General features: G+C 40.3%; 2 protein-coding genes across 6 annotated transcripts in view; both read left to right on the plus strand.

Annotated features, from left to right (window-relative positions):
• The window catches only part of IPO9 (importin 9), a 51,062-nt gene extending 39,420 nt beyond the window's left edge, over positions 1-11,642 (plus strand). For 2 of the 4 annotated variants that reach the window (XM_048496717.1, XM_048496720.1), the window contains 9 exons: positions 310-458; positions 1,985-2,113; positions 2,514-2,789; positions 3,487-3,653; positions 4,616-4,749; positions 6,611-6,730; positions 7,501-7,605; positions 9,406-9,482; positions 10,568-11,642. In XM_048496717.1, coding sequence (XP_048352674.1) covers positions 310-458; positions 1,985-2,113; positions 2,514-2,789; positions 3,487-3,653; positions 4,616-4,749; positions 6,611-6,730; positions 7,501-7,605; positions 9,406-9,482; positions 10,568-10,678 — 1,268 coding nt within the window. In that variant the 3' untranslated portion in view covers positions 10,679-11,642. Of the gene's footprint in view, positions 1-309; positions 459-1,984; positions 2,114-2,513; positions 2,790-3,486; positions 3,654-4,615; positions 4,750-6,610; positions 6,731-7,497; positions 7,606-9,405; positions 9,483-10,567 lie in introns of all 4 variants that reach the window. The other 2 variants (XM_048496716.1, XM_048496718.1) reach the window with 1 other exon arrangement.
• A 6,428-nt stretch (positions 11,643-18,070) lies between these two features.
• LZTR1 (leucine zipper like transcription regulator 1) overlaps positions 18,071-25,850 on the plus strand; it is a 36,812-nt gene continuing 29,032 nt past the window's right edge. For both annotated transcript variants that reach the window (XM_048496676.1, XM_048496677.1), the window contains exons 1-8: positions 18,071-18,267; positions 18,398-18,460; positions 20,485-20,541; positions 20,995-21,074; positions 22,828-22,936; positions 23,381-23,464; positions 24,851-24,908; positions 25,673-25,812. In XM_048496676.1, the coding sequence (XP_048352633.1) occupies positions 18,101-18,267; positions 18,398-18,460; positions 20,485-20,541; positions 20,995-21,074; positions 22,828-22,936; positions 23,381-23,464; positions 24,851-24,908; positions 25,673-25,812 (758 nt within the window). In that variant the 5' untranslated portion in view covers positions 18,071-18,100. The remainder of the gene's footprint in view (positions 18,268-18,397; positions 18,461-20,484; positions 20,542-20,994; positions 21,075-22,827; positions 22,937-23,380; positions 23,465-24,850; positions 24,909-25,672; positions 25,813-25,850) is intronic.

Consider the following 25,850-nt stretch of genomic DNA (forward strand, 5'->3'; position numbering starts at 1 on the left):
TTTAACCTACCCTCTGGATCTAGAGTCATATAGATTATTTAAATATTTTGTAGGTTTTTTTCCTGCCTACACAAGAGATGAAATGAAATTTAGATAGAAATTTGAAGTTCTCATTATAAGAGCCTGTTTTATCCAGCATGGAACACAAAAGAAGAGAATCAGCCTTTGGAGTTGTCTCTTCTCTCTAAACTAATTTTTTCTTATACTGAAGTGGAAAGGAGACATTGTCAATCCAGTTTAAAACCAACCTACTGAATTGTATTATGATTAATCTAGATTTTCTCAGTAATTGCTGTTTTCTTGCACTAGATCCTGTAGTTGCCTCTCTTGCCCAAGACATCTTCAAGGAACTAGCACAGATAGAAGCATGCCAGCATGCAATGCAGATGAGATTAATCCCCACTCTGGTCAGCATTATGCAGGCCCCTGCAGATAAGATACCAGCAGGGCTTTGTGCTGTAAGTATGAGTGTACTTTCTCAAATTTCTATTTGCAAAGAGCAAAAACATTTATTCCTAAAGTATTTTGAAATGTTTACTAAATTTTGAAAGGAGATTATCAGCCCAATCCAGATTTGGGGTGGGGTTGGGGCGTAATCCACTTCAGGAGGTGGCGGGGCCTGTGCTGACATGTTTGTCCTTTCTGCCAGCACAAAGGGCACCCACGCTGTTAGAGGGGGCGAAGGTGCCGATGGTCGGCCACCCCTCAGCTCCACAGCAGTGAAAGTGGAGTCCAGGCATCCCAGTCAGACACTGGCATTGTGGGGGGGAGGGGGGTGTTCCCAGGGATGGATACCACATTTGTCAGCTTCCACTCCGAGTTTGCAGTGAGTTGTACTGCGGCTTGAGTCCTAGTCTCATGTCACCCTTTTGGGTGGAATAAGTCCATTAAGCATTATGGAGGGCTTTCTGGTTTTTGAGGTGGGGTTTGTCTTGTTCTCTCTCCTTGCACCACCAGAAAGCCCTCTGAAGGTGGTGGGGCAGCACCATCCCCAGCTGCCAGGGGCTCTGGATTGGGCTGCCCATTTTGAGCAAAGCTTATATGCCTGGTTAGTCAAGTCTCATGGTAAACCTCATTTCAGTAACTGTTTCCTGAGTAAATTACTCCTGTCCATCAGAGCTTCTTTCCTATTTAAGAGGCTTATATAGAGTTAGAATAAACATTTTTCTATTACTGAAGTAACCATCTTTAGCGTGCTGCTCTGGTATTTTGAGGGTTGATAACAAGTCAATGAGTTCCTTACCTCTTCTGAAGAACTGTTTCTGTTACAGCAAAGATTTTAGGTATAATTTTTCAGTTATGCGCACGTTCACGTGCTTAACAAAGGCATAATGCTTCCAGTCGAGAAAAGACTGTTATTCTTTTTATGCTTGTTTTAGCAAATATGAGATAAGTTCACATAAAGTAGGCAAAGGGGCTGCAGTAGAACATCTGTTTTGCACACGGAAGACCTCACGTTCAATTCTTGGTATCTCTGTTAGCAAGTGATATGAGATACCTCCATTTGCCAGTCAGAATAGACAGTACTGAACTTGAAACACCAATTTCTGGACTTAGCAGCTTGGTGTGATATGATTTAGATGGAATGCTAAACCATGGTTCAAAATTTCTTCTCCCCTTATATGCTGAAAGCTAGTTAGCTACTTTCATGACAAGTCATACTTTTCCATTCCATCTGCCAACTGTGGTTTGTGCTTAATCTCTAAATCAGGATCCCAAATTTGGAAAAAACAACTGTTGGAATCCTGATCTTCAGGGCAAACACATAGTTCAGGGCAAACACATAGATATAGCAGCAGACTTTGGTTTACCATAGAAATAGTGACTTATGAAGGGAAGGAAGAAATTTCATGCAGATTTGTTCTTAAGGGCTTATTTTCATTGTGCGAAACTACTGCTGGTTTTGCACTAAAACCAAGCCACTGTTGTTGTGGGTCCTTACTTCAAAACTGCTCACTTCCTGATTGGTTTTGTTCTTTTTCAGACCTCAATAGATATATTAACAACTGTTGTGAGACATACTAAGCCCCCTCTTTCAGAGCTCTTAATCTGTCAAGCTTTTCCTGCTGTGGCTCAGTGTAGCCTGCATACAGATGACCACGCTACCATGCAGGTAACCTTCTCTGGGAACAGGAAAGGGTGGTTAAAGATCAAGTGCTGTTTTTAAACTTTTAAATTTACCATAATCTCAGAGATCTATGGAACTATAAAGTAAGGAAGCTTTCTTTGCACCATAAGAAAAATGTGACTTAAATTAGCTACTTCTCTGAAGTATTGTGTCCAACTATATTGACTGTTAGCATTGTTCTAAAAAGCAGATAAGGAAAATATCTGCTGCTTGGCAAACTGTTTAATTTTGGACTCACAGAAATACTTTTGCAGTCCATTCATTGGCTGCTTCTATAGTCCCATTAATTTAGCTTTTCCCTTGTTATGCTGTTAGAATGCCTGAAAGGTACAGAACTCTCAGTAGATTGAAGAAGAGTTTTAAAAAATTGTTTCTGTCTGTTCAGAATGGCGGCGAATGTCTACGTGCATACATCTCAGTAGCACTGGAACAAATTGCACAGTGGCATGATGAGCAAGGCCACAATGGGCTGTGGTACGTGATGCAGGTGGTGAGCCAGCTTCTAGATCCACGCACCTCAGAATTCACAGCTGCCTTTGTAGGCAGATTGGTTTCCACGTTGATTTCCAAAGCAGGGAGTGAATTGGGAGAGAATCTGGATCAGATCCTGCGAGCAATTCTTAGTAAAATGCAGCAAGCAGAAACGCTCACTGTAATGCAGGTAAGGAAGCTGGAAACTAGAGGAAACCTTGATTGTAAATTGATAGAATAAGGAGCCATATCCTTGACGTTTCATGTTTTTCTGACATTTTACACCTGAAATAGGCCATTGAATTAGGTCAAAGTTGACCTGTTTGGCCGTGATTGCATTCATTAAATATACAGCAAGATAGCATTGTGGTTGTAAGGGGGTGAGCTCTCTGAATTGAATTCACATGTCTGTTTATCCATTGCTCCTGAGTAATGTTCCCTGTATTTTCCAAGAATATTAGCATGCAGAACAATGTGCCCTTTAAAGTTTAGAAATGCACTTAGGAAAGTTGAGAATGTATAAAATTTGTTCACTATTACTCTTACTAATAATTAGAGAATACCTGAGCAGCACACGTAGTAAAATTATACTTGAGATACACCATAAAGGAAGTGGCTAGGACACTTGCTTGTTTATTCAGCAGGAAGATGATTTTTAGACCAATAATGTTATGAAAAGTTTGGAAACTTCATAATGAGGATATAATTTCTCCCCTTTGTGTGTGTCTATATCTGTGTGTGTTTGTGTTAAATCATACACTCACTTCATTTATTTTTTAATGAAAGAATACTGTGTGTTTAATTATATTCTATGCATTGATAAAGCTAGAAAGCCACTAAAATACAAGCATACATAAAATATCTCCATTGCTTTGTCCCTCTTGCAGTCTTTGATCATGGTGTTTGCTCATCTAGTTCATTCTCAGCTGGAACCTCTGCTAGAATTTCTTTGTAGTCTCCCAGGACCAACAGGCAAACCTGCTCTAGAGTTTGTAATGTCAGAGTGGATGAGTCGACAACATTTGTTCTATGGGCAATATGAAGGCAAGGTCAGGTAAGGAATTCCTTGATCACACTAGGACCCTTTTCTCACGGGCCAAAATCAACAATTTCGGCCTGGTAAAACACCGTTTTAGCGAGGACCCTTCGCACAGGAGCCGCTGCCAAATCGATGCAGCAGCGCTCTGTTCCTGCCAAAACGGTGTTTTCTAACCTTGCTCAGGGAGCGAGGTTTTTAGCAAATGCTGGCTTCCATTCGGTGCCATGCAAACAGCACCAGGTGGAAGCTGGCGTTTCTCCCCTGGCCCTCCCAAATGCTGCTTACCTCCAGTCTCTTTCCATCACGTTGTGGAGGCCAGGAGACACGCCTCCTGCCCTCCAACTCCAGGGTCGTTGCTCTGGGTGGGGGGGGGGCGTATCCCCTGGCCTCTACAACACGATGGAAGGAGACGGGAGGTAAGCAGTGTTTGGGAGCAGTGCAGCCTGTGCGAAGGCTGTGTTGCAGGCGGTGCACCCTCTGTGCGAACGGTCCCAAGGGGGGGCAGCAGCATAAACTATGCCGCTGCACCCCCGCAGGCTGGCCGTGCAGAAAGGGCCTAAGATTCTTAGAAACACCAGTGCGCACATTCCTTTCTTCTTAAAAAGAATTGTGTTGCTATAAAGAAACCAATGGGAATGTGTGTGCATTCATTGTTAGTATTCCACAAGACTTTGAAAATATATTTTGCACCTGATTTATAATGTCAATCAATGTCAATCAATTAGTCTCAGGTAAAACGAAGGTCATTGTAGGTTGTGGAATTCTACTTGGAATTCTACTTGGAGACAACACTTTATCACAGGAGTGAAATAAATCATATTGAGAGCAACGTATCAGCCTTTATTAAAAATCTCAAGGGTGGTATGTGTAGGTCCTAAAGAACATGTTGGGACTAGTTTTCCCAAATCTGTGGAATGCAGATAGCACTTGTACGCTACGAATGAAAGAGATCTTCAAGTAAACTTATTTTTCTTCAGTTCTGTTGCCTTATGCAAACTCCTTCAATATGGCATCAACACAGACGACAAGCGGCTCCAGGACATTAGAGTAAAAGGAGAAGAAATATTTAATATGGAAGAAGGAATACGTACGCGATCAAAAACAGCCAAAAGTAAGTAACCTTGTCAGAATCAGCCAGGTCTGAGATCTAAGAAGTCCCTTAACAAGCCAAACCAGTTGTACTTAACTGCATTTAATTTTGTAGAGAATTAAGTTGTGATTTACTATGTATTTGTTCATAACCTACCTGATTATTTTGGCTTAGGTCAGGCTAATAGACAATAAGAATAGCAGTGGCCAATTAAAATATTATGCATAAAAACTGAAATTATGGTAACTGTGACTATATGGCAAAAGCTTAGTCAATTCATTAACAATTTCTAAGGTTTAAATACACATTTAGTACAAAGCTATCTCTTCATATGAACATAAGATTCCTTGCTGCATCAGACCAGTGGTCTGTTTAGTCTAACATCCTGTTTCACACAGCAGCCAGTCAGTTGTTCTGGATGCTCAACCACAACAGGGCACAGAGACTAAGGCCTTCCCCTGGTGTTGCCTATGTTTTGAAGGTTTACTGCATCTGAATATGAAGGGTCCCTATACTCACTATGGCTTAATAGCTGTTGATGCACCTATCCTCCATGAATCTTGTCAAATCCTATTTTGTCTATGTGTGCGTTAAATGGCATCAGCTTAGGGTGACCCTATGAATTAATGTCCTCCAAAAAGTCCTGTCATTAACAGACTTGCACATTGAGGGCTGATAGAGTCAATCTGTGACATGTTGGCTCTTGCTCTTTTTTTGCTGCCTTTGACATTTCCTAACATGATTGTCATTTCCAGTGAGTGTTGTCTTCTCATCATGTGACCAAAGAATAATAGTCTCAATTTAATCATTTTAGGTTCTAGGGAGAGTTTAGGCTTGATTTGATCTAGAACCTCTTTTTTTGTCTTTTTGACAGTCCACGGTCTCCATAAAACTCTCTTCCAGTCCCACATTTCAAATGAATCAACTTTCTTCCTGTTCTCTTTCTTCATTGACCAATTGTCACACCCATGTATAGTAACAGGGGAATTCATCCTATGGTATGAATTCACGTTATCTTGGTTGCTTGGTTCATTGCCAATCTTCCGCACCCATAAAAAGTAATGGAGAATACTATGATATGAATGAACATTTGTTTCCTTGGTGTTCAGTTGTAATCCTGCTTCAGCACTTTCTGCTTTAATCATCAATAGTCATTTCAAGTTTTCACTATTTAAACCCCCTTTTAAAAGTACCTATGTGCTTGTTCCCATCACTACCTCCACTGTCAATTGATTTCACAATTTAATTACTTGTTAAGTAAAGAAGTATTTTCTTTTGTCTGCCCTGTATTTGTTGTCTATCAACTTCATTGAGCACTCCCAACTCCTGGTATTATGGGAAAGGTAGAATAAGCTCCTTGTATCTACTTTCTCCACCATCTGCATAATTTTCTTAGCCTCTGTTGTGTCCCCTCTTAGACTTATTTTTTCTAAACTTAAAATGTCCCAGACTCTTAAGCCTTTCGCCAGGGGAAATTATAAATACACATACATAGTACAAAATGGCTAAAGATACTTGGAGTTACAACTTTCTGGTCCGCTTTTTTACATGTCGCTCCTTGATATGTGCCCCCCACCCTCACCCCTCTCACATGTGCATTAAAATGAAGGTTGTCAACAGAGCAGGAGAAGTTAATATGCATTAGCTCATTAAGCATACTCAGTTAACACTGCTTGCCTAACTTTTGCCCTTTAGCCTATATACTCTAACTATCTTCAGCCGGTTCTTCTCTTGTCCAGCCACAAACATCCTCCCTTATGACGCATTCCTAGTAGAAAGCACATTTTTCATTTACTACAAAATCAGCTATAGAAGTACACTGTATTACATTGATTTTCCTGAGACTTTTTTCATTAAAAAAATCTTTTTGTTTTCCTTGCAGATCCTGAGCGCTGGACAAACATTCCTTTGTTAATTAAAATCTTAAAACTGATAATAAATGAACTTTCCAATGCAATGGAAGCAAATGCTTCCCGCCAAACTGCTGCAGACTGGAGTCAAGGTATTATGTTGATGTGACTTTCTGCCTTTGGTACTGGTAGCCTTTCAATAATATGTGATCACTGCTGCTTTTAGGACAAAAATTTTAATTGAGATAGTACATCCCTTTGTCAATGTCTGGAATATCTTTTCAAATATTTTGAACAGGAATTGTAGCTTCATTGGTAATACGGTTTTTGCTAGTGTACTTCCCTGCTAAGAAAACTTACTATGCAATCCAAAGCTGGGGGGGGGGGGGGGCTGGACTGCATTAGAAGTGGCAGAAGGGTTGTGCAGGCACCCATGCCACCAGCCCCATGCAAAATGGCACAGACACCAGCGTGGAGACACTTATCCCAGCAGCAGGATGCTGTGGCACAGGAACCAAGAAGTGTTCCTCAATACTGTCATTCTTGTGCCACAGGAGGCTGCTCCTTACTACCAGAGGGCATTCCTAGGGGGAAAGAGCCAACTTTAGTGGCTTTGAGCCCAGGAATGCCCCATACGCCGGCAGCCAACTTAACACCACCAAAAAGTGTGGCGTAAGTTGGTCTTCTCTGTGGGATTTTTCAGGCAGCTGAGGTTTTTTTTGTTTCCCCCCTTCCTGTACCACCTGAAACCCTATTGGAGACTGTGTGGTGTGCTGCTGCTGCAGCACTATCCCAGCTGCTGCTCTACCACCACCACCCTTTGGGTTGGGCTGTAAAATATTAAGTATTTGTGGTGAGCATTAGAGCAAGAGAATTGTTTTGGTCCTTGTAACATACACTTTTCCTCTATTTTAATTAGCAGATGAATCCAATGACATGTGGGAAGATCAAGAAGATGAAGGTGAAGAAGAGGATGAAGGTTTAACAGGACAGCTGCTATCTGATATTCTTGCCACAAACAAATATGGTGAGCAAAGCAATTCTAATGTGGAATTCTTCCCCAGGGAGATTTGTCTGTTCTCTTCTATTCCATGAGCAGGTGAAGACTTTTTCCTTTTGGCTGGAGTTCATTCACTGTTTCTCATTGACCTTTCATTCTGTTCTGCTTTCATTGGTTTTATATATTTATGTGTGTTTTAATCTTGTATTATAGTTTTCATTGGTCCATTATGCATGGAACCCTTATCTTGGGACTTTCTACTGCACAATGGGTTTGTAGTGGAGTCTCCTCACATTTCTCTGTTTACACATAAGAAGACACTCCTGCCATGCAGTTTTTCTGCAGAGAACTCTCCCGGGCCTGCTTTTCCTGGTTTTCTTAACTCTGCTCATCAAAGCATTCTTAAAGGCACTGATCTCATCACACACACTAGTCTCAAGATTGCTGGCATTGTAAAAGCTTTTTAATTACTCTTATATTGATATATAGATATTACAGCCATTTCCAGAAATAATCTTCCCCCTAAATGAAAGAGGCAAAGCAGTTCCCTGGAACACACACTAAAGAAGGGGACCATGTATAGAGCTGATGTTCTCTCCCCCTCCCTTCCACACACAGACATACCCTTCCTGCCGCTGTTGCTTCCATAGGAGAAAAGAGAGGCTTCTTTTAAAATAAAGGCCTGTTTGAAATAAAGTTTTAAAAAGTTCTCCAGGTCATTGGGGAGGGCAGAAGAAGAGCGGGGGAGATGGGGTGGAGCTAAAAAGAGACCCTGCTTGTCCTGTTCCTTGGAAAAGTCCTCTCTATTATTATGTCAAGATGTTGATATCTTGATATGAGCATTTACAGAAGCAGGAAGGAACCAGAAACATGGGGGTGGGGGGGGGGAAGGTTTGGACAGCAATGTGAGGGAGTGGGAAAGGTGGAGCTAGGTAGGCTGGCTGTTTGCAGAGGGAATGTGTCCAGGGCAAAACTGTGCTCACTATCAAATCTGCCCGCTTTGGTGGCGAAGCAAATTAAAAGTCACGCTAGGTCTGGCTTGCTACGGAGAGAATGGCAAATGAAAGGAAGGCTCAAGGAAATATGTTCATATGAGAAATCTTGCCACAAAGGACATTTGCCCCCATTGTGCACCATCACCTTGTGCATAATCAACTCTTGTTTGCTTGGGGGCCCTAAATTTGGTGAAAAGGCAACATAAAAATATTTAAAATAAAAATAAATAACTGGATTTGTGAAAATTATCCCAAAAGGCACTTATACCATAACACATTTTTGTAAGTACTTTACAAATATTAGTAGCCAGTAGATAAATTCTCAGAATGGCAATCTAAATTGTAAACCATGGTTTCCTGCTACATGAACATAATGGAGGGATCCTCAGATTTGTGCACCCCTTCTCCCTTGTTTCTGTTTGTGGGTTCCTGGTTTGCAATTCTAGTTTGTAAAGCAGGTGCAAAACAGTTGGCTGCCTCAAACATAATGTCATTTTTTGTTGTGTCATGAACCTGAAAATAATCTAGTTAATTGGCTGCATGTTAGAGCAGGACATTACAGTTACAATCCCTTAAACTTAAAACTTAAAGAAGTTGACTAAAACTTGCACATCACGATAAATGAGGAATGGAAGTACTTTATGAACACAAGAAATTACAAGCATTCATTTTCATTAAACAATTTTTAAAAGCTGCAATACACCAGTATTTGGTGTTTCATTCTCATGTTGTCCACTGTTCTCTTTCAAGTGAAAATAAAATGGCAATTCTTTTTAATATAAAAACAGTTATCAAAATACATCTCTGAGCTTTATGTTTATTTGGTAAACAGATGATGATTATTATGAAGATGATGATGAGGATGATCCTGATGCACTGAAGGACCCTCTGTATCAGATAGACCTACAGGTAATGTTTAGGCTTTCTGTGTTTGGTTGTGGGTGTTGCAGCCTACATCGCATTTCTTATTTGCTTACCTTTTAGTAATTTTATTTTCTTTAATAGTTAAAAAAACAGTAGATTTTTTCTCAGTTTCTCTTTTTTAAAAAAAATTCTTAACAGCATTGGAAAATTTCAGTTATTACAGATAACACGGAATAAAGTTACATAAATTAGTCATCAATAAATTCAGATGGAAAGATACTTTAATAATATACAGCTCGATGACTGCAGGACAGTTTTCTCTCTGTATTCTGAATATTGCCAATACTCCTGCAGGGGGCGGGATGTACATCTACAAGAAAACCAAACATGACTGACTAGATCAGGGGTCTGCAACCTGTGGCTCCGGAGCCGCATGTGGTTCTTTCAGCCTTATACTGCGGTTCCGTGTGGCCTGGAGGTTGGAGGGTAGCATGGGCATGTCCCTCCAGGAAAGGTGACTGGAGGGGCCAAACTGGAGACAGCTCCGTGCGGAGCTGCCTCTCCGGTTCGGTAGATCTTCCGAACCGTGGAAAAAGGGTCCAAATGGCTCTTTGGGTGGTAAAGGTTGCTGACCCTTGGACTAGATGTCTCACATTAATGCTTACAGCATGTTGGGTTTTTCGACAGTGTAGCAGCCTGAGAGGGTGAATTCCAGATATGTGTATCTTTCATTGTTCTGCTTCTGAATCCCCACAGTGGAGCAGCAGAGGATTGGGATGTAAGGATAGTGTTTATTTTGAGCAGGAAAACGTTCAGAGGGGAGATACAAGAACATTTTACAGAAGACTAGATAATATCAGGAAACGTAAGCTACCGAATTTGGTTTCATTCAAAAGTTTAAGAATGTTCAGAATTGTTAAAAAGGATTCATGCTGAAGTAGATGAAACTTATATTTTGGTCCCTTAAATGGAGCTTTTTGAATCGTGCACCATTCAGACTTTAAACCCACATCTCATGACTAACATGGTTGTCCCCTATTGTTTCAGTGTTCTAGAATCATTGTCTGTGTAATGAAATATAGAGACTCTCATTGAAGTGTAAATAACCAATTTCCCACCTTTCCTCTTAGGCTTACCTGACAGACTTCCTGTGTCAATTTGCGCAGCAGCCTTGCTATGCAGTGTTCTCAGACCACCTCAATGAGAATGAAAGAAGAGTGCTTCAAGCCATTGGCATATAAATCAAGAGCATTGTGATCATATCTAGGCAACGTTTTTCTGATTTGCTTCATGTTTTGTGACTAAACATGAAACATCTTCCATTGTTCACCAGATATTATAGATGGGATCATCTTTATTTTGATTGAAGTACTGTTCCTTATCACGATGTGGGTTAACAGAAGGATTGTTCAGAAGGCAACAAAAGATGTGCATTAAGTTTTGCACACTGGATTCGCACAAGGGGAACATTTTATTCTTCACATCAACTTTCCAATAAACCGTTAAAATAATGTGCCCTAACAACAACTTTCTGTTCACCTTTAAAAAGGCACTGGACTGACTTTTCATAGCACAGCTTAATGGATGCAGAAGGCAATGTGGCTCTCTGTATTTTGTTTGGATGAGTATAGAGTGCGGAGTGGGTTGTCCCACTTCGCATTTGTGTAACACAGGGTAAATTTCTCAGTTTTACCATATCACATCTTTTTACAGAACTATGGATCTTTTAAACAAAGAGACACTTAAATGAAATGGAATCAGCTTACAAAACAAGAGTTCAATTAAAACCTGAAAGACAAAATTATTCTTTTCCGTTGTAAATGGAAGTAAATTACTTCCACTTGGGTTTAGTCACTTCCCAATTCTTCACTAAAACTGTTATTGCAGAACTTACTACTTAAAACTCAGTTCCTGTGGTTACTGATGACTTTGGTTTTGCAACCAAACAAACTTTTTTATATGGAATCCTGGTGGTATTTAATAGGTCTGTTTACTTCATGAATACATTTCTCTAATAGTTTTGCTTCCTTCTCACACAGGAATCATTCAAAACAGCTAAACTCACAAATTAGTATGTGTATTTTTATAGGGGAGTAAAATTAACACTTACTGACTAATCTGCAGGTAATATTTGATGCATCTCACAACACCTCTTTGCCTTTTTCTCCCTTTTTGGGAAAACTGAAATAAAACTTTTCAAATATACCTTATCCTTCTGGACTGAAGGGAGTGTCTGCATCTTTCATTTGTTCTTCTCAGGCCCGACAAGGACCACTGGAGATGTCCAGCGACTTTTTTTTTGCATGACATGTTTTAATGTATAAACTTTTTATCCATCGTATATGTGGAAGTGAAAGTTTTATGAATCAAGTTGTGGTTGGCTTTTTATAATCTTACATTAATGATTATGATGTCTTGGGGGCCTAGTCCATTTCCTCCTCTCTGTTTAATTTAAGCACTGCTTTGCATTTTTTTTATCTAGGGAGAGTATTACATAATTTCTGTTTCACTTGTGTTCTGTGTGAGACAGTATCATACGGGTGGGTGTCTTGCAAAAACAAAACAGAAGCTTAGACATCATGAGCCACTTGGATTTAATGCTGCATGCTACAGCAGATTCATTGCTGTAAAATCTGAAACTTGTATCCATACTTTCTCAATTTTTTTAATCTGCATTAATGGATAAAATCCTATGGGTTACTCTAGCACAAAGGAAGAGAACAGTTTTAGTAACTTTTAGTTCAGTACCTGGCAGTCATTTCAACTTTGAACTCTTGAGACCTGAACTGCCCCTAGCGTTTCTGTATGAATGGGAAAAAGGAAAAGGGTGGGGGGCAGGCTTAGCTTTAGGAGGTGGTGTGTGTGAGTATGAGAGAAAAACACTGTTAATTGATGGACCAAAAATGATGTGTGTGTGTGTGTATAGTCTCCCCGCCACCTCCCATACTTATTTTAAAAGTTGGGCTACACTTATGGATATTCACAGACCCTTTGGGGTGTGCTGTATATACCAGTCCAGTTCCAAGTTATGAAATTTCTGGAGACTTGGGGGTGGACTCTGGGGAATAACCTGAGATATAATGCCATAATGTCCACCCACCAAAGCAGTCATTTCCTCCAGGGGAACTGATCTGTATAATCTGAAAATCAGTTGTAATTCTGGAAACTCTCCATCCCTCACCCAGAGGTTGGCAACCTTATGGTGCCAAGTGGGACCTATCATCTCAACATTGTTTTTGATGTGTGACTTTTAAAGGCATGTTTACAAAAAAATTAGGCTGTGTACTTGAGGAGAAACATCAAACACAGATACCCTAGATGTTAGCATTCTGGTTCCCTTTTTAGTCCTGCGATTATGGTCTCTTGGGTCCCTCGTATGCATTTGCCAGGCACAAACAGCCTCGCTGTTTGGATTGCAAAGAGCTCCAAGTGGACCTTGATAAATTAGGTGAGTGGGCTCAGAAATGGCAAATGCAGTTCAATGTAGCAAAATGTAAAGTGATGCACATAGGGGAAAAAAATCCAAACTTCACATACACGCTACAGGGGTCAGTGCTATCAGTCACAGACCAGGAAAGGGATTTGGGCGTCTTAGTTGAAAGTTCCATGGGAATGTCAACTCAATGCATGGCAGCTGTGAAAAAGGCAAACTCTATGCTGGGGATCATTAGGAAAGGAATTGAGAATAAAACTGCAAAGATTGTCATGCCCTTATATAAGGCAGTGGTGCGACCGCACTTGGAGTACTGTATCCAGTTCTGGTCGCCGCATCTCAAAAAGGATATTGAGGAGATAGAAAAAGTGCAGAGAAGGGCAACAAGGATGATTGAGGGACTGGAGCACCTTCCCTATGAGGAGAGGCTGCAGCGTTTGGGACTCTTTAGTTTGGAGAGGAGGCGGGTGAGGGGGATATGATTGAAGTCTACAAAATTATGCATGGGGTAGAAAATGTTGACAGAGAGAAATTTTTCTCTCTTTCTCACAATACTAGAACCAGGGGGCATTCATTGAAAATGCTGGGGGGAAGAATTAGGACTAATAAAAGGAAAACACTCTCTTCACTAAATGCGTGTGATTGGTGTTTGGAATATGCTGCCACAGGAGGTGGTGATGGCCACTAACCTGGATAGCTTTAAAAAGGGCTTGGACAGATTTATTGGAGGAGGGAAGTCGAGTTTATGGCTACCAATCTTGATCCTCCTTGATCTGAGATTGCAAATGCCTTAACAGACCAGGTGATCGCGAGCAACAGCCGCGATGAAGGCCACAAGTCGCGTTCACATCCTACATGTGAGCTCCCAAAGGCACCTGGTGGGCCACTGCGAGTAGCAGAGAGCTGGACTAGATGGACTTTGGTCTGATCCAGCTGGCTTGTTCTTGTGTTCTTATGTTCTGGAGCTGGATTCCATGTTAATCTTTCATGTTTTAAAGGTTGTTGCCAGAGTTGTGGGAATTCACCATTGTTCAAATACCTTTGTCTCTCTGCAGTGTAAGAAACCAGTTTCTCTTCCTAACCTGGCCTACTACCATTGTGGCTTTTAATCATCACATCTTTGCAAAACAATCTATTAAACTTTATTGTATGAAAATGTATAAAATTTTGACTGAACTCCGGCTCTTAGTCTGTGGCAGAAGAGTTCAATTTGTTGCAGAATAGCAATGAGCCACGTGTTGGTCTTTGTTTATATATTTGCCTTGGGCAAAGAAGCTGAAGAGACATTGGATAAAACATATGAATTATCCCTTCTGTTTGAAAATTTCTATGAAATATGTCATCTTCTGAAACAAATTTTGCTCTGCCAAAAATGTTTGGATAAATGATCAAGATTAATGCTTTGAGCAGCTTTTTTGCTCAAAGTGGGCAAATTTTTAAAAGACCAAGTTAACCTGAAATCCCTGTTTTCTGATTCAGCCTGTCAATTTTAAGACTGAGACATTGTTCATATTTAACAGCAGACCTATGGTGTAAGCTGCAGAATTGCTTATTCCTCTTTTCTCTGTATACTACAAGATGAGTCAACTTTTGAGGCAAACCATAAGCCTAGGTATGTTTCTTCAGTGCAATGAGTCTTCCACCTATGAAAGAAGTGATTCGCATAGCAGAGGAGGCTCTTGCATTGAAGGAATGCACAAGCTGAAGAAACTGTTAGGAACCAAACCATGATTCCTGAAGTTGGACTACAGTTTGCACATCTGTGCAAAGCAGGATTCGAAAATAATATTCTGCCATTGCTGTGAATCATGGTCAGTGGGAAAGAGCAAATTATAGTTTACACGTGTAGATGCGATAGAATAAAAGACCAGTCTCCAACTGTGGAAAATCTATATGAAATATCCAGGTAAGTACCAAACAATTACTATATAATGTACTATAAATTAACCAATAAGTCATATTACTTCAATCCAGCATAATGGTGTTTATTGTTTCAACTAAACCTTGAGCGATTATCAGTTTTGACAATACAAATCTCATGAACAAATTTTTGAAATGTCATTCAAATCTTTTTGATTTGTTCATGAGATTTGTATTAATTTTGTTGGAATTTATAATAGTCCAAGGTTTGGTTGAAACAATAAGCATTATGGTGGGTTGAAGTAATTATTGATTGGTTAATTTATAGTACATTATATGGTAATTGATTGGTACCTGGGTATTTCATATAGATTTTCCACAAGTGCAGATTGGTCTTTTATTCTTTTCTGCACACCTTCCCCCTTTTTATTCTGTACTTTATATGTATATGTAACAGCCAGTTTTGGTTCATATGAAAATGGAAGTAACTCATCCTGCTGCATCCATGGTGAAGCAGAAGACAGGAGGCTTCACACACATAAGCCGGAAGGTCCTGTATAACAGTGGAAAACCATGTCTTGGTCTTGCGTGTCAAGCAATTTTTCCACACTACAGTTTTCTGTTAGAATTCCTAGCTAATCTGTACTGTGTGATCAATATTTTACTTAAAATGAAAAATCTCAGTAACTTGCCATCTTATGTTTTGAAGAACCTGAAATGAAGGCACATGACTTAGGAGATAAAAGCTCAGGACAACATATTATTTTCTTTAGGGCACAAAAATACCTTCTGTCCAATGTACAGGTGCTCCTATTTAATTGCACGCTACAAATATAAGAAATTCTCTGCACACTAAAGAGTGGACTTAAAGTACCTCACTACTTAAAATGGATACCTGGTACACTTACAATACAGACTTCCCTTCGGTGAAGAGAAATGTCAGTAGCTTTCCTAATTTTTATGGATTTAATGCAGTGTTAGAATTTGAACTATGGATCCATGTTTCCTTTCTTATATGTATATAAATTAATAAAGCTTTATAAATATATAAGCAGTTTGCTTTATTGTACAAGCATAAGCTATCTTGTGCATATGCACATAAATGCATTTATTTAAACAAAGCAAGAATTGTTTCTTCTTTCAAAATGCAGCAAATGACTGACTTGGCCATTCAGTGACTAGGCCTAAATCTCCATCAAGGGTTCATCTACTTTACTAAATGCATATGTTCCACTTTATACTTATCATAAGTAGGCTGTTGCTAAACCATACTGCGTTATTGATTTATAAAAGTTCATTGTTTATAAATTGCTTTTATGATTGCTAGCTGGACATAATGAGATTTTAATGACAAGAGGCATCTCAGTATTGACGGCTAAAATGGAGTCTCCGTATTTCGGGGCAGATTTAAACACTAGGTAAAAATTGCTGTCATTGTACTGTTTCTATTAGACACAAGCCTGGAATGCTGGTTTTAGGGAGGAGGGGTTCTTCCAAGTCTCAGATCTTTGGAATTTGTAGTAAAATCTATAGATTAACATGCATGAGCATAGCAGATGAACTGCCAACTATCACTTGTGGTTTAAAGGTTCATATTGAACTTATCCTTTAACCATCTGGATAACAGACTGTTTCTTCTGTGCTATTGAATAGCCTTAGAGAGACCTACCATACTCTGTCTCACAAAAAACATGTTATACTCCTTTCCATGAAAAGATGACAGTAAATGTGTATATTGATCCACCTTTCCTGTCATCTTTTTGTAGAAAATCTATTGTCATATTTTTGTAGAAAAGAATATAGTAGATGATATATTCCTCTGGCACAGGACATGGTGGACCTTCTTCGTTGTAGATTGCTCCGCCTGGGTCCTAGTGCTACCTAGCCTGCTTCATCTGTTTTGATAGTTTGATTATAGTTGTTCAATAAACTATAAATGCCCTTGTGTCAAAGTACCATGTTCAATAAAGCACAAAATAATGGTTTTGACAAAGTCAGCTTGTAAAAATGAATGATAATTCTCATATTTGTTCGAGACTACATTCTAATGCAGAAAGAAGCATATAATTTCTCTTCTGGTGGATTTTTGCCACCTGTTTTTGTTGTTGTGTTTTCAGGCTTCCCTTGCTGTGGGGAAGGAAGCCCTTTGGAGAGTGAAAGCAGTGTTTTCCCCCCCGCCCGCCTGATCAGTTAATTCTTTTTTTAAACGTTTTCCCTATAGCTAGATTCAAGTGTAGAAACCAACAAGATTTTCAAGGTATAAACTTTTGAGAGTCAGTTCCCTTTATAAAATACTACAGCATCATGATGCTTTCACGCACCTCCTAGCTTTCCTACTGATTGCAGCAAATAAAGGGGTACTGCCATGTGTATTGGGATGTTGGGATCTCCTAGGATTCACTCACGTTAGTGCCTTTTTCTGTCTCAGTGCTCTGAAGCTGCCATTCCCCATCCCGCGTTTCTAGCAACAAGATACCTTTGGGTTTTTAAAACAAAATTGATAATTTATATATTGATAACATATTGCTGTATCAATTGCCAGTCATTAAAAGGTCCCCTGATAGTGAGGGGGGATTTGAAAATGGTAGCAGAAGGCAAGGACATGGAAAATGGAGGGAAACTGCAGAAGCAATAAGGAAACTATTGAAAATTATGAACGTGAATAACAGATCTTTGTTCCTTTTTTTTAAAAAAAAACTATTCTCATTAACTTGGTGTATGCTGAATCCCCTATAAATCAGATATTAGAGTCCGGTCCAGAAAACAGGGCTGATAGGGCCCAACTGTGTTGTTCAGTTAGGAGTTCTGAGATTCTTAACTCTTACTTTAAATATTTGCATTTTCTTTGGGTGGGCAGAATTCTAAATAGTTACTTCGTCTCTTCTATGCGGTATCTCTGAAATAACAAACGCCTGGTAAGCGGTAGTGGGATTCCAATAATTTAACAACCGGGTGTTTACAAGCGCCACTTTAACAACCGGTTCTGCCCAAGTGGTGCGAACGTGCTGAATCCCACCACTGCTTGTAAGGAGACACACAGTAACAACATACACTAACTCGCGGCCCTCCAGATATTATGGACTACAGTTCCCATCATCCCCTGCCAGCATCATCCATAATATCTGGAGGGCCGCGAGTTTGACACCTGTGAGCTAGGCAATCATTCCTCTCCTACAACTACAAGTTTCATTTTGCTGTTCAGCGGCAGCCTCACAAACGCGCCTCAGACTGAGGCATGCCGGGATTTGTAGTCTGAGCGCATAGCCGGCCGCATCCGTTCCTCAGAGTCGAGTGCTGGGAATGCTGGGAACTGTAGTTTTAATTTCGCCCCGGCGCCGGCTTCTCCCCGTTCTCCGCGCCAGCCTGGACCATGGCGGCTGCGGCCGGCTCAGGCGGGCGCTCCAAGGTGGCCCCCAGTGTGGATTTCGACCACAGCTGCTCGGATAGCGTCGAATACCTGACTTTGAACTTCGGGCCTTTCGAGACGGTGCATCGGTGGCGCCGCCTCCCGCCTTGCGACGAGTTCGTCGGGGCCCGGTGAGGATGATGGAGGGAGTGAGGGGCTGGGCTCGGGGGGGTCCGACTCCGAGGCGGCTTGTCGAGGGGGCGAGCCCCGTGCTAGTGAAGGCGGGTGAATCAGCCTGTTTTCTGTTCCTTATGTCCCCAGCCGCAGTAAACACACCGTGGTCGCCTATAGAGATGCCATCTATGTGTTCGGTGGAGATAATGGGTGAGTCTCGAGTTGCTTCTTTTTTATTTTACCTGGTGGCGCCTACGCAGAACAAAGTTGTCATTTTACACAGGAAAGAGTAATGTTACAACTTTTCCCCACCCACCCTGTGCCCCACTCCTCGGAACAGGGTTCTTGCGACTTTAACAAAGCAGAATTTCAACAAGTGATGTTTTCCTGGCATCATTGGATGGATAATGATGGAAAGAATTTTTGTCTGTCGTGCTGCTAATAGGCACAAAGGCTCTGGTGGTGGTGGAAAGTGCTGCCAAGATGTAACTGACATGTGGTGTTCCCATAGTAGGGAAATGCTCAGAGGTGGTTGATCATGGTGTGGCCTACCTCTGCATAGCAAAACTAGGCTAACCTGAGCCCAGGTGGGGTGGAAATGGTTGGCAGCTTTAAACAAAGGTCAAGTGCATTCTGTTCTTCCTTAATGTTGTTGAGGAGCAAGTATCTCACCCCTACCCTGACCACGAATCCACAAGTTAGCAAAAAGTAATCAGAGAGGAATCACAGAATCATAGAGTTAGAAGAGACCCAAGTCCTCTCCCCTGCAATGCAGGAGCACATAGTCAAAGTGCTCCTGATGGATGGCCAGCCAGCCAGGAAGAGGCACCTTTAAAAGCTATATATCCCCAAACAGTTTTTTCAGTTTGTGCATGTGAATGGATGTAGTTGTCGATGAATATGTTTTAAAAGGGAGTTGGGGGTAGGAATAGATTTTGGATCCTGTTTTCTGGATCTTGGTCTTTTTTGCAGAACAGTTATGGTTTGAAAGGACTCATTGAGGGTGCCTTGGAGATGTTTAAATGAGGTTCTGTTGTTGCTTTTGGAGTAGTGCTTTACAGAAAAATAACTGATGTCAGTTATAACTGATGTCAGTTTTGATTTTTGTGGAAGCGATGATTGAATTCGGACAGTTGAGAAACCAAAGAAAAAAGGATAACTTGCTTGCATCTCCCTAGATTCTGGTGTTGTTTAGGATCTTCTTTGGTCTTAGAGTGGAAAGAGCACAAATGGTTAGAGCAAGGGTGGCGTAAGCCCTTCAATCTGATCCTCAGCACTGGTGATTTGCAGAATGAAGCAGTATTGCAAACCTTATTTTTTCAACCTCATCGCTTCTGTACTTCCGTCTAAAATATGCCGTGATTACCATTAGTCTGCATTGAAGTCTCATTGCCTTGTCTCCCCTACCCTGAAAATGGGTATAATGTTGTTCAGGTTTGTACCCACACTTGTCTGTAATACGTATCTAATGAAATTAGGTATTTTATTTCTTTTTTACCAGCTTGCAAATAGCTTAAAATTCATATGTAAAAAACCCCTCAAAATACATTTCTTCCACGAGGTTTTCTGAGTCTGACAGAATAAGGACTTGTCTATTTGTTTCTTTCCACTGGGGAGACAGAGACATGCTGTCAAATCATTAACCTGATAACTCGTAGATTTCTAAATGGTCTCCTATTACAGCTGTAATAAGAGATTAGAAAAAGAAATGGGAAATCTGTTCTGTAAACAAAATAACTGTCTCTTGATCCACTCCTGTGAAACTCAGATGCTGAAGGAGAGTGTTCTGGCAGAAAATTATATTAATAAGTCATCAGACCTTCGGGATAGACTTGAGGCAAATGATGGAGTTACTGGCAAAGGGCATGTTTTTAAACTGAATCTGTGCAGAGAGATGGCGGATATTTGTTCACTAATATTGACAAGCAGTATGAGGCCAATCATTCAATAATGATAATACCATTTCAGCTAAAGCAAGTGGTTAGTCTTGGAACAAGTCAACAATAGTTAGTGCATAAGGCATATATATTAAGACATGCACATACCTTATACAAATACTATAGCCAATATTAATTCTGGTTTTAGCTGTTTTTCATTCTGGTTTCAAAACATTTCCTTTCACTCTTGGCCACTTGTTTTCATTAAAGACCAGAGGATGCACTTTAGCTCCCTGTAAAGAAACATTTTAGTTGTAGCTGAGTATAACAATGTGACTTCTTTCCTTTCTCCTGCAGAAAAACAATGTTGAATGACCTGTTGAGATTTGATGTGAAGGATTGTTCTTGGTGCAGGTAAAACAGTTTTTCCAGTACCTATATAATATATGTTAAAATGAGCTTGGAGCAACTGGTTATTTTGCTGTTTAGCAGAAAGTCAGAGAGCAAGGTCTGATTGTCCTGGCCACCACCAAATTCTTCCATCATTGGATAACCACTCTGCAGGAAGTAGAAACAGTGAAGCCCTTTCTGCTGGCCTGCTCTTTGTATCAAATACTTCATTCTTAGCTCCTTTGATTTGTTTTTGGTAACACTGGCGCACTTTGCATGTCTAATATTGAAACATGTGATTCTACAAAATATTCAAGATGTCTGTAGGTTGTATATGCCTTACATCGTGCATAATTTATTCCTTAGTGAAGTAGAGTATGGCCAATAGAATAGTGAAAGATACAATTTTATTAAAAAATCGCACGAAAATAGCATTATTTGTGTCCATACAAATTAAATATTATAATTATTGCACAGGGCTTTTACTACAGGGACCCCTCCAGCACCCAGGTATCATCATTCAGCAGTGGTCTATGGAAGCAGCATGTTCGTATTTGGTAAGTTATCACAGAATTTATCTTCAGTGTCCTACCAGAATTTGCAAGAGTCCCCATCAAACATAACACACACAATGTAAGATTTGTCACCTTCAGTGACAAAAAGGTTCTAGTTGGAGAACACTATTATTGTCATTCATTGTTATATTTTAATATTGTGCCTTCTCATGTCATATTTGATTGGTGTGTGCCTGTCACTGGGGTGAAGTGTTAGTTACAGAAGCATAAAAGTTTCTGTTTATTTGAAGGGTTCCTCAGATAACAAAAAATATATACCCACACACACCCACACAACATACCACATGTCTCTGTGATGGCTGTGCCTGCTTTAGAAAACTCAAAACACTGAGGGCACTTGAACATCAGTTAAAGAGTTTTGTTTGGGGGAGGGGGGGTTCCAAGAAACAGAGGCGATTTCTGCACAGTCTGAAAGCAACGGCTTCAGCCCAGTAAAACACCAAATTAATGCAGCAGCGCTCTGCCCGCCAAAACGGTGTTTTCAAAACTCGCTTGGGGACCGAGTTTTCCTGCAAATGCCGGCTTCCATCTGCTGCCATGTGAATGGCAGCGGGTGGAAGCTGGCGTTTTCCCCTCCCCTCCCCGGCCCCAAACGCCTCCTTACCTTCTGCTGGCAGCCATCGCTCTACTGCCGCTTTGAGGAGGGAAGGGGACACGCCCCCTGGCCTCCACTGCTTCAGCTGTCGCTCTGGCCATGGGGGCGTGTCCCCTGACCTCCCTTACTCACTGAAGCTGTAACAGCAGAAGCGATAACTGCCAGCAGAAGGTAAGGAAAAGCGTTGAGCTGGCGGGAAGAAAAATCTGCTGACTTTATGTCGGAGCTTTCTCCAGCGGCTGCGCATCCCATCAGGGGACTGTTCTGTCATGACGGCCCCTAGGAGTCTGCATCGGCATGATTAATGCCGATGCAGGCTCTTTCCCTTGGCTGTGCAGAAACAGCCAATGTTTTAAACCATTTTACTCCCATTTTCACACTGCTGTTTTTGGTCCATGCGGAATCTGCCAGAGATATGGAGAAATTTCGCAGCTCAATATTGTGAAATGTTATACATCCTGAGAAGGAATTTTGGGTCAGGGCAAATTTGATATGGAGTGAGCATCACATTTCTTTCAGAATGTTGAGAGAAGGAGTCAATTGATTGGGGAGAATCAGAGGGATGTGGGGGAAATGGCCTTCTCCTTATCCTGGGTTGGGGATTTCCTAAATATTTAGGAATTCCATGACTCCTTGTAGACACCCAGGTTGGTTAACTACTAATAATCTGTGTAGAAAATGGTGTTGTTCACGGCCTTGAATCTATTCAGATTTGAGTACCCACAAATTGCCTTCAGGAAAATGTATGAGTCACCCTGGAAATCTAAGTGAGTTTGCATACCCACTCACTAGGATTCTGAGCACTCTTGATATTCAGAGTCTCTAGCTTGATTAATCCATGGCTGAGCTGCGTGGCTAGCAAAGAAGCCTTGCTTTGATTCCTGCCCAATGTTGCTGATGTGTAGGGCTTGGGAGAACCTTATCTAGGTGGTCTGCTCCCTGAAGATATTGACAATGAATGCTTCTTCTTGGCTGCACCTAGAGGTGCCAGTTGGAAAACATGTCTTGGAGTTTGGTCAGTGGCTGTCCCATTTCATAGGAAGAAAAAGCCTTCCAGCAGCTGACAATAAAACTTCCCTTTCTTCCTTCTGGATTCTTCCAAATATCTCATGTGCTGCTATAAATGTTGTTGTTATCCAGGTGGCTACACTGGAGACATTTATTCCAATTCGAATTTGAAGAACAAAAATGATCTTTTTGAATATAAGCTTGCAACTGGTCAGTGGACTGAGTGGAAGATTGAGGGAAGGTAAGCCTTTTTGGAAGAAAAGAGATAGGTTGGAATGGCATTAATTTTCCTGGTAGTAACTGGTAGTATGATTGTTCAGGCCTTTATGCAATATCCTGTTCTCAGTTTTTGAACAAGTTGCTATCAAATGTTGATGACACTGCTTCCTCTGCACAGTGACTTGATGAGGACTGTGTGTGCTTCAGGAAGTTCAGAAAGTTGAATGGTTAAAGGCAAAAACTGGTATGGTTGGAAAGCAACCAGGATATACACACAATATGGAGTGACTTTACTAAAGCGAAAAAGGTACTAATCTGCTTGTACCTAGGTGGAAGAATTCCTGGGAATTCAATGTGCATTATTTTCAATTACACAATAGAAGAAAGGTTGGATATCAGTGTAATCAGCTGGTAAATACATTTTTTTCATCAAGTGAGGTGATTGGAAGGTCTGTTCTTGTTTCAGGCTGCCAGTTGCCCGGTCAGCCCATGGTGCAACAGTGTATAGTGATAAACTGTGGATCTTTGCAGGATATGATGGGAATGCACGGTAGGTAGTTTTCTTATGGTTATTATCCTAAGTGCTTTGCTGTTTTCAAAATTCATCTTTCATTTTTTAAGTACAACATAGAGAGGAAAATGTATTTTGTTATAATACCCATCCACCACATTTTCTCAATACATCCTATGTTGAGTCCTACAAATATAGCATTCTCCTGATCATCTTAGTCATTTTTTTTGGGCCTAGTATCAGGCCATGATGACATTTACAAACTCCAGAATTGCTTACCCTGAAATGTTTATCGCAGCTGAAATGAATATGGGGAATCACTAAGTCCATCCAAGTTTAAAAGAGTTCTCAGCTGTGGAAATGATACACAGTTTTTGTATTCCAGCATGCATTGAGAGAGCAGCTCTAATAGATTTCAGGACACAAGTCTTGGCTGACAGGTTTGCTCCATCATTCTGGTTGATTAAATGCAGGAAATTTTAATATCTACCCCATCAGATAGATATCTCTAACATTTATCAGTTTTATCTTGCGATAACAAAATATGGAGTTGACACCAGAGAGAGCTGCTTTCAAGAAGTTAATTTTGAACTAGATTGAACTAGGAGATAAACAGATTCTGGTGGCCTTGCATATCTCTCTTTTCTGGGGGGAACACTTTTGGAGGAACTTGGAGTTCTTTGAGGTTAGGCATGGAGTCATCTCTTTCTGTTTCATCTGCAACTTTGTCAGTGTGGAATGCATAGATAAGTGAGTTATCTCATATATTTCCCTGGATAAGAGTCTAGGCCAGTTTTCTATGGTAAAGATTTAAAGGCACTTCTCTTTGGCAAGAAAATACAACAAAAGAGTACAGCAGTCAAAAATTGACGAGCTATTTGTGAGTATTTATTGTTGGACAAATTAGTTTTTTCATAGGGTAGAGAGAAATACATGAGAACTTCCTACAGTAGCCTTACTTTATGGGGCAGTCTCTTTCACATAGCTTGCTTGGTGTATATATGGTACGATGTGTTTGGAATTGCATGGGGAGGAAGCGGGGGGGGGGTTACATTATTTGGAGAGGGGAAGTGACAGGCAGGAAAAATATTAATCCTGTGTGGCCCTTGTACACCGCTCAGAGCCCTTTGGGGGTGAGTGTGTTATCAAATGTTAATAATAATAATAATAATAATAATAATAATAATAATAATAATAATAATAATAATAATAATAATAATAATAATAATTTTCCTCACTGCTTCTTTGAGGAGAAGGAAAGGGGAGATGTTGCATGCAGATGTATATAATCTTGAGAGCAGCATTCATTCAATCACCAGAGGAAATTTTTTTTCGCATATATTAAGCCACTGCAATGTGATTCCGGGTTTGTTGTTATAGAAATTTAAAATATTTTTAACGTGCTGTCCTTTTTTTGTATTATAGGCTAAATGACATGTGGACCATTAGTTTACAAGACAAGGAGTTAACTTGCTGGGAAGAGGTAAGAGTAGCCTTTTTTTAAAAATGTAACCTTCTATAGTATGTATTGGTATTTGATCTAGAAATGTAGACAAACAAAATTTTATGGCTCTTGTAGGGGCTAATAACCAGTTTTACTTGATGAAGAAAGAAATGTTTGGGAAATTTAAAAAAATTACGGAGAAGCTTCTTACCAGGGAAACATGGGAAGGCTAAAGCTCTGTAGTTAAATGGAAATTGACTTTGATTAAACATATATGTTTTCCATTTGCAGAGGGGCATATTTGACTCCAATTCAGATAGCCACTGTAATGTCATGGTTGGAGTGTCAGATTAAGATCTGAGAGACCCTCATTCAAATCCCCCCTCTCCCATTGAACCTTGGTGAGTGGCCTTGGGCCTTGGGCCACATAGCCTAAGTGTAAGCTACCTTACAGGGCTGTTGTGAGGATAAAATGGAGGATGGGAGAGCGATGTAAGTCACTTTGTTTCCCCATTGGGGAGAATGAGCGTATATATATAAATTAAATAGACCTGCTATTATTCTAGATGAGTTGTACTGTAAATTAAAAAAGATATTCGTTGGCTGAGAGTTTGGGCACATTTCTAATTGTGTGGTTTGCTAAGAACATGGACTTTTAATGTGTTTGGACAATATGTAGAAGATGCAATGGATTTCAAACTTTAAATGGAAAATAACAATTATTTACCCATCCACAAGTGCATATCTAGGTTTGTGCATTTCAGATTGATATTATTATAATTTTTAAAATTGCTGCTTTTCAGATTGATCAGAGTGGTGAGATTCCTCCTTCATGCTGTAATTTTCCTGTAGCTGTTTGCAAAGAGAAGATGTTTGTGTTTTCTGGCCAGAGCGGAGCAAAGATCACCAATAATCTCTTTCAGTTTGAATTCAAGGAAAAAATGTGCGTCCCGAAAATAGCTAAGCAAAACAAAAATGTTG

This window comes from Sphaerodactylus townsendi, linkage group LG05 (assembly GCF_021028975.2).
Source record: "Sphaerodactylus townsendi isolate TG3544 linkage group LG05, MPM_Stown_v2.3, whole genome shotgun sequence".
NCBI lineage: Eukaryota > Metazoa > Chordata > Lepidosauria > Squamata > Sphaerodactylidae > Sphaerodactylus > Sphaerodactylus townsendi.